This window comes from Macaca fascicularis, chromosome 8 (assembly GCF_037993035.2).
Source record: "Macaca fascicularis isolate 582-1 chromosome 8, T2T-MFA8v1.1".
In the NCBI taxonomy this organism is placed as follows: Eukaryota; Metazoa; Chordata; class Mammalia; order Primates; family Cercopithecidae; genus Macaca; species Macaca fascicularis.
The window spans coordinates 56031299-56040542 of NC_088382.1; the positions used below are offsets into that span (position 1 = coordinate 56031299).

The following is a 9244-nucleotide window of genomic DNA, read 5'->3' on the forward strand; positions in this document are numbered from 1 at the left end:
CTGTAAAATAACTACCTGGCAAAGTCATAGGACAACTGGTGTATGCAGCCACATAAATAATAAAACATGATTTCTCTCTCTACTCCTATCTCTCCAAACTTCTCTCCCTTTCTCTCTCTCTCTGTCACACACACTCACACACAAACAAAAGCACACTTATTACAAACTCCAACTATGATTCAATTGAATACTGAACAACTGGGAACCGACATTCATGTGGCAGTTTTGAGCATATTACAATGATTACCTCTGGTTCTCAACTCTTAGTTGCAGTTATTTTCTTCATAGAAATAAGGCCAATACATGCAGAAATATTATACAATCCAGGTTACACTAGTTGCTACAGAATTGTACAGTGTCTTTAGGGACACAAAGATGAAATAAGGAAATTTTCCTTGTTATTGTCAAGGAAGCAATGAAAAGTCCTTAAAAACATTTTAATTTCAATATTAAAATATGCTAAATATTTATCTGTTTACACCTGAAGCTAGACACAATTTTGGGACATGGGATTTTTTTTTTAAATATTACTCATCGATGTTATAGATTGTAAGGAAGATAAACATAATTTGGCAGATACATGCAAGGCATTTTATTGGAAGGATATCAGGGAATCAGAATGACAGGATATTGGAGAAACCAGATTGTTCATGAAGATTTAGAAACATCAAAACTAGCAATTAATCCATAACAGAAATGCACTGGTCAGTTTAGCTGAGTTAGAACCAGGAAAGTTCTAACAGAGACTGATTAACTACACTTAATGTGATGTCACTGTATAAGATCCTTATGCTTATATTATAACAAAACATAGAAAGTGGCAGACAGTAGTACTTCTCCTTTGTACTAGGAATCTGTCATTTCTGGAAATTATTAAGATACTCAAAGAGTTTTAGTTTCTCTGAATTATATCCACAATATTTATATTATTAGACATTAGAGCAAAATTTAAATGTTTAATATTAAAATAACATTAACAAACTATTATACAAAAACATATTTGATACTTTTTGTTAAAATCACTACTTTTCAAAACATTAGTTGTAAGAATGGCATCATTTTCCTTTGCAAATATTTTTATTGTCTAAGTTAAGATAATAGAGCTGAAATCTCATAAATCATTTACAATTTCATTTAATCTATTATGGTAACATCTCATCCAACCTCTGGAAAATTTCACTACGTACTTATGAGAGAATGAGAGTGAGAATGGCTACAAATTTTTTATCATAAATATAGTTTTGAGATTTTGAGCTTCTGGAAAGGTACTTAGAAAACCCCAAAGATCTCAAAACCACACTTTGAAGAACACATGGGATGGTGATTTTCCAAAAAGTAAAGAAGGGTTACTTAGGGAAGTAATGGAAGGGAATGCCTTAATATAAATATGCATTGCATTATGAAGTTTTTCCAGTTCTTTCAAATATCTCAAAGATTACAAAACATAAAGCCATGAGCAATATTGCCTATGATGGATCTCAGAACAATAATCTGTGTTGAGAGGCTTCCTCCATTACCCTCTGGAAAAAAGTGAATCTCAAGTGTTTGTAAATTAACCACCTATACCATTACTTCTAGCACACTGATAAGAGTTTTTCTGTTGCTTCAGGAACTTGACAAAGGAGGACCTTAAAGAAATTGAGATCTTTCTTACTTAGGAATTCAGTGACACTTGCTGGGAGGATGCCTTCTATCAATGACACCCACTTCTATCCCCACTTCTTTCTCCTGCTAGGAATACCAGGACTGGAAACTTTACGTATGTGGATTGCTTTCCCATTCTGTATTGTGTACCTGATTGCCATTGTGGAGAATATGACCATTCTCTTTGTGATCAAAACCGAACACAGTCTACATCAGCCCATGTTCTACTTACTGGCCATGTTGTCTATGATTGATCTGGGTCTGTCCACATCCACTAACCCCAAAATGCTAGGAATCTTCTGGTTCAAACTCCAAGAGATGAGCTTTGGGAGCTGCCTTCTTCAGATGTTCTCTATTCACATGTTTACAGGCATGGAGACTGTTCTGTTGGTGGTCATGGCTTATGACCACTTTGTTGCCATCTGCAACCCTGTCCAGTACACCATGATCCTCACTAATAAAACCATCAGTATCCTAGCTTCTGTGGTTGTTGGAAGAAATTTAGTTCTTGTAACCCCATTTGTGTTACTCATTCTGCATCTGCCATTCTGTGGGCATAACATCATACCTCACACATACTGTGAGCACATGGGTCTGGCCCGGTTGGCCTGTGGACCTATCAAGATCAACATAATCTATGGGCTCATGGTGATTTCTTATATTATTGTGGATGTGATCCTAATTTCTTCTTCCTATGTGCTTATCCTTCGAGCTGTTTTTCGCCTTCTTTCTCAAGATGTCCGACTGAAGGCCTTCCATACCTGTGGTTCTCATGTCTGTGTTATGCTGTGCTTTTACATACCAGCATTTTGTTCTTTTATGACACATCGTTTTGGCCAAAACGTTCCCCGCTATACCCATATTCTTTTGGCTAACCTGTATGTGGTTGTCCCACCTGACCTTAACCCAGTCATTTATGGAGTCAGGACCAAGCAGATCCGAGAGCAAGTTGTGAAAATATTTGTACAGAAAGAATAATTATGCAATACAGTTTGGATAAATATATCTATATACCACCCAAATTATGATCATCTGAGCTTCCTTTTTAATCTTCTGTAACTGTTGGTCATGCTTGTCAGATTTTTTCATTTTGACTGGAAGGGCTTTAGTGTTGACAGATAATGCAAAGTTAAACTTTGCTGCCTGTTTCCCCCACTTCTCTCCAGGTACCTGGAAAAAGGCTAATTAATGGTAACTATGCTGAAGGTTGAGGTGGCTTTGGAGTAAAACTGATTGTAAACAAGGGTGATAGATAGCTCCAATTTTTCCATATGTCTTCTCTCTAGGTAAATTTAGATCCTGAAGGACACTGATCAAATAAATCTCATTTATAGATGAACAAAATAAACTGTAATCCAGCAGTAGTTTCTGTCACATATTTTTCTATTCTTTACAGAATCCAAACTTTTGTCTTCTCCAAAATCTTTGACTCTCATGTTTATTTCAATGCTCTCTCAGTCTTGCTGTTACTACCATTTTTGCTCCTTTTCTTCTTTCACATTCCTGCTCTGTCTCTTTTTGTGATGGTTAATACTGAGTGCCAACTTGATTTGATTGAAGGATATAAAGTATTGATCCTGGTTGTGTCTGTGAGGGTGTTGTCAAAAGAGATTAACATTTGAGTCAGTGGGCTGGGAAAGGCAGACCCACCTTCAATCTGGGTGGGAAACATCTAATCAGCTGCCAATGCAGCTAGAATATTAAGCAGGCAGAAAAATGTGAAAAGATTAGACTGGCCTAGCCTCCCAACCTACATCCTTCTCCAGTGCTGGATGCTTCCTGTCCTCAAACATCAGACTCCAAGTTCCTCAGTTTTGGGATTCGGAGTGGCTCTCGATGCTCTTCAGCTTGCAGATGGCCTATTGTGGGACTTTGTGATCATGTGAGTTAATACTTAATAAACTCCCCTTTGTGTGTGTGTGTGTGTGTGTGTGTGTGTGTGTACACACACATATATATTTCCTACTAGTTCAGTCCCTCTAGAGAACCCTGACTAATACACTTTTCTTTTACATTCATTCTCTAATAAAGTAAGTCTTTGTGAATTTAGGGATGTGAGAGACTACAGTGTGGGTATTGCAGAGACATGTTTTCTCACTTGAAGCAAAGTCATCTCAGATTTGACTTTTCGTATGTGTCGTATGTCTAATTCTAATTCCAAATTCTATCTGACAATTTCCCTTCAGATAAAATGTATAAAACTTGTAAGACCTTATATAACTTAGAAAAACAATTAGGCTCATGCTATGATAAGCACACGGCCAGACTTGATATCAACCTCAAAATAATCTTATTATAATTTATTAATCCTGTAGTTCTCCAATATTTAGTCCCATTTTCAAACTCCAGATGTGACTGGAGAATGTGGTTTGCATTAAAATAGATAAAAGAGGCGCTGAACTGAAATTTGTGACTTATCAGTATACTCATGCTTCAAAATCAGAAGTTTCCCTCATGTTCTATAATTTAGAACCACTGTGCAGTTTGGATGACAATATACAAAATACTCAAAAGTACACAGATAACAATTTTAGGAAATGGGGGTGGATATAGCCGAGTAGACAAGAAAAGCAACATCACCTATTCAATATCTGTGAATCTGGACAGTTCTTGATCTTAACACTGGCTAATCATAATTCCTGAATCCTATAGTATTTTGTGTATTTTCTTTAGGTCTGTGTGCATGGGTTATAATTTGACTTTTGCAGCTTCTGTTTCATGTACCTAAAATTTTATGGGAATATAGAGTTTTAAATGTGGAAATACATTGAAACTTGATCTATTCCCTTTGTTTAACAAATAAAAAAACTGAGGTCTAAGGAAAGCAGGTATTTGTGTGCATAAAATATACCCATCTTTAGCATCATCTTCATGTGACAAGTGAAGGAAGATCACTCAGATAAATCATTTTGACTACAAATTCTTTACTCTCGCAGGATATTTAAGTAGGAAATATTTTATTTATATGTAAGAGGCTTCAACATGGGTCCCAAGTGGAGATCAAGTAAAATGGGAGGTAGAACACATAGCCTGGGGTTGGTGTTGGTAATGAGAAGAGGGAGACCGCAGAAATTGAGTGCAGGTGCAAGTGGTATAGAGTTAAAGATTAGCTGAAATCAGCACAATCTTCATCGCTGTGGTCCACAGTACTGAGTGGTAAGCACAGACCAGCATCCAGACCATCAATAGCTGTACAATATATAAACATGCAAAATAAAGAAAAAGTTTTTTCTTCTCTCAGTGATATGAAAAGATCTGTGACATGTATAGTGCAACTTTCTGGTTGAATATATTGACGGGAGTCAGAAAATTTTAATATAAGCATAATAGTTCCCACAGTGTGGATGGGAGTGCACCATAATGCTGGCCCTGAAATGGTTCATAATCAAACTGGACCACCACACTTAAACATGGTTGAGCAGAATCACTGTCCTAAGATCCCTTCTCTGGACAGTAGTTTTCTTTCACGAAGTCAGAGAAGATGGGACCAGAAGGGTGTTGACATGCTGAAGAAAAAAGACACAAAAGATAAATATAATTGAGAAAATGGTGACAACAGAAATGTCAACCTGAAATAATAGATAGGATGAGAATCTGGTGTAAGTGTTTATTCAAATGCAAAGCTAAATATGGCCATATGGGAAACACAGAATCCAAAGAAATGAGGTCAATGCTCCAAAGTTGAAAAGTTAAGGCTTTACTTACATAGGCAGAAAACAAAGAAATTCAGCAGAATTAAAAATTTCCCCATAAAAAGTTGATTTATGAGTTACAGCAAATTGATTAGTTACAGCTTGTTTTCTTTTTCCAATTTAAATGAATATTTTTAGTATTTTATCTTTGACAATGTAATAGTCATGAGCTCTTTGTGTAACATGAGGAAGAAGGAAGTTAACCAATAACGAAAATCAAAAGTAAAGAGGGAAAGGGTCTTCTCTGGCACTCGTTAGTCTTTTACAATATTCTAAAATACAATGTAGGTAATGGAAAAAGGCTAATTTATTATCAGGGCAACAAATACTACAACTTCCTAGGTTACAGCTATCTGTTAGTGACTCAGGCCCCATAATCTCATTCTTTTAAGGCTCAAAATCATTTAAAGTTTCTACAGCTTTTGTCTTGAATTACATATTTTAATTTAAAAAGACATCAATGCTAGAGTTAATTATGTTCTCCTGGTATTGAATATTCGGAGACATTGCCATTTTTCATAAACCTTGATCACCCTGTCAAACAATTCTTCTCCTTGGGAACTCTTTATGCATCACAGGGTATTTTACAGAATACGGAAACTAACCTGGCTCATAGACCATTACAGGAGAGTAAGTGTGAGAATACTAGAGTTGTTTATCTTTAACTTTATGTTACCCACCAGCACTTTGGGAAGAGACGATTCAGTGTAACTGAAAATAAACTTCAATTTGGATACAATATCTTCTTGAATATGTTCCAACATTGCTCCATTCACAAAGTCAAACCAATATTTCATGGAACAGTTTACTAACACTGTTTTCGTTTAATCTGCAATGGGATATTGTGAGCACATTGAGTGCTATGGTGAGAAAGGAAATATCCTCAGATACAAACTAGAAGCAGCTTTCTGAGAAACTACTTTGTGATGTGCGAATTCATCTCACAAAGTTACATGACTCTTTCATGGAGCAGATTGCTAGCACTGTTCTTGTGGGATATGCGAAGGGATGTTTTGGATCGCTTCAAAGCCTATGGTGACAAAGAAAATATCCTCAGATAAGAACTAGAAATAAGCTTTCTAAGAGACAGCTTCATGAAGTGTGAATTTATCTCACAGAGTTGCACAGTGGTTTTCATTGAGAAGTTTGCTAACATGTTTTTGTGGAATCTGCAATGAGATATACGGGAGCGCTTTGAGGCCTGTGTTTAAATAGAAATATCCTCGGATTAAAAACAGGAAAGAAGCTTTCTGAGAAACTGCTTTGTGCTGTGTGAATTCAGCTCACAAAGTTAAACCAATCTTTCATGGAACGGTGTACTAACAATGTTTTTGTTTCATCTGTAATGGGATACTGTGAGTGCATTGAGTGCTATGGTGAAAAAGGAAATATCCTCGGATAAAAACTGAAGAGAAGACTTTGGAGAAACTGCTTTGTGATGCATAAGTTCATCTCAGAGTTACACTTCTCTTTCATTGGGCAGTTTGATAACACTATTTTCGTGGAATCTGCAATGTGATATTCGACAGGGCGTTGAGGCTGATGGTGAAAAGGGAAATATCCTCAGATAGAAACTTGAAAGAAGCTTTCTGAGAAACTGCTTTTTGATGTGTGAATAAATCTCACAGAGTTACACTGTTCTTTTCATTGAGCAGTCTGCTAACACTGTTTTCCTGGAATCCATAAAGGGACATTTCACAGCCTGTTGAAGCTTATGGTGACAAAGGAAATATCCTCAGAGAAAAGCTAGAAACAAGGCTTCTGATAATCTACTTTCTGAAGTATGAATTCTTCTCACAGAGTTACACTTTTCTTTCATGGAGCAGTTTGTTAGCACTGTTTTTTTGGGGAACCTGTGAAGGGATATTTTGGATCCAATTGAAGCCTAAGGTGACAAGGAAATATCCTCAGATAAAAACAAAAAAGAAACGTTCTGAGAAACTGCTTTGTGATGTGTGAATACATCTCACATAGTTATAGTGTTCTTTACATGGAACAGTTTGCTAACACTGTGTTCATGGATAATGTAATAGGATGTTTGGGAGGGCATTGAAGCCTATGGTGACAAAGGAAACATACTCAGATAAAACCCGAAAAGAAGCCTTCTGAGAAACTGTTTTGCATTGTGTGAATACATGCCACAGAGTTACACTGTTCTTTTCATTGAACAGCCTGCTAACACTGTTATGTTGGAATTTGTAAAGGGATATTTTGCAGTGCATTGAAACTTACAGTGACAAAGGAAATATTCTCAGAAAGAAACTAGAAAGAAGGTTTCTGAGAATCTGCTGTCTGATGTGTGAATTCATCTCACAGAGTAACACTTTTTTCTTCATGAAGCAATTTACTAATGCTGTTCTCGTGGAACCTACAAAGTGATACTTGGGAGCACATTGAGGTCTATGGTGAAAAAGGAAATATCCTCAGATAAAAACTAGAAAGAAGTTTTCTAAGAAACTGCATTGTGATGTGTGAATGCATCTCACAGATTTACACTGTTCTTTCCATGGAACAGTTCGCTAACAATGTTTTCTTGGAATCTGCAATGGGATATTTCACAGTACAATGCAGTTTATGGTGACAAAGGAAATAGCCTCAGATAAAAACCGAAAAGAAGCTTTCTGAGAAACTGCTATGGATGTGTGAATTCACCTCACAGATTTACACGGTTCTTTTCATGGATCAGTTTGGTAGTACTATTTTCTGTGAATCTGAGAAGGAATATTTTGGATCACATTGAAGCTCATGGTGACAAGGAAATATCCTCAGATAAAAACTGGAAAGAAGATTTCTGAGAACGTTCTTGGTGATGTGTGAATTCATCTCACAGAATTACACTGTTCTTATCATGGAGCAGTTTGATAACACTGTTTTTGTGAAATCTGCAATGGGATATTTCAGAGCACTTTGAGGCCTAGAGTGAAAGAGGAAATATCTTCAGATAAAAACTAGAAGGAAGCTTTTTGAGAAACTGCTTTTGTGATGCGTGAATTCATTTCACAGAGTCACACCGTTCTTTTCATTGAGCATTCTGCTAACATTGTTTTCGTGCAATCTGCCAAGGGATATTTGGAAGCGCATTGAAGCCTATGGTGACAAAGGAAATATTCTCAGATAAAAACTGAAAAGAAGCTTTCTGAGAAACTGCTTTGGATGTGTGAATTCATCTCACAGAGTTACACTGTTCTTTTCATACAGCAGTCTGCTAACACTGTTTTCGTGGAAACTGCAATACGATGTTTTGGAGCACATTGAAGCATATGGGGACAAAGGAAATATCCTTAGATAAATAGCAAAGAGACGTTTTCTTAGAATCCGCTTTGGATGTGTGAATTCATCTCAGAGAGATACACCTTACCTTATGTGGAGCAGTCTGCTAACACTGTTTTCGTGCAATCTGCCAAGGGATATTTGGGAGCACTTTGAGGCCTATAGTGATAAAGGAAATATGTTCAGATAAAAACTAGGAAGAAGCTTTCTGAGAAACTCCTTTGTGATGTGTGAAGACACTTCACAGAGTTACAATGTTCTTTTCCTTGAGCAGTCTGCTAACACTGTCTTCTTGAAATCTGTAAAGGGATATTTTGCAGCGCATTGAAACTTATGGTGACAAAAGAAATATCCTCAGAGAAAAACTAGAAACAAGGTTTCTGAGAGTCTGCTATCTGATGTGAGAATTCACCTACAGAGTTACACTTTCCTATCATGGAGCAATGTGTCAGCATTTTTTCCGTGGAACCTAAGAAGGGATATTTTTGATCACATCAAGGCCTACGCTGACAAAGGAAATATCATGACATAAAAACTAGAAAGAAGCTTTCTGAGAAGCTTTTTTTGTGATTTGTGAATTCATCTCACAGAGTTATACCTTTGTCTTCATGAAGCAGTATGCTAACGTTGTTTCCGTG

At 36.6% G+C, this 9244-nt stretch overlaps 1 protein-coding gene across 1 annotated transcript; it reads left to right on the top strand.

The window, feature by feature from the left end:
• Positions 1-1683: 1683 nt before the first annotated feature.
• LOC135964528 (olfactory receptor 52E4-like) lies at positions 1684-2622 on the top strand. The gene has a single exon (XM_065518673.1). It carries the CDS (start codon positions 1684-1686, stop codon positions 2620-2622), a length of 939 nt encoding a protein of 312 aa, XP_065374745.1.
• Positions 2623-9244: the final 6622 nt, after the last annotated feature.

What these genes read in the sequence shown, in the direction of transcription:
- LOC135964528 (XM_065518673.1), top strand. Translation starts at nt 1,684, where the DNA reads ATGCCTTCTATCAATGACACCCACTTCTATCCCCACTTCTTTCTCCTG.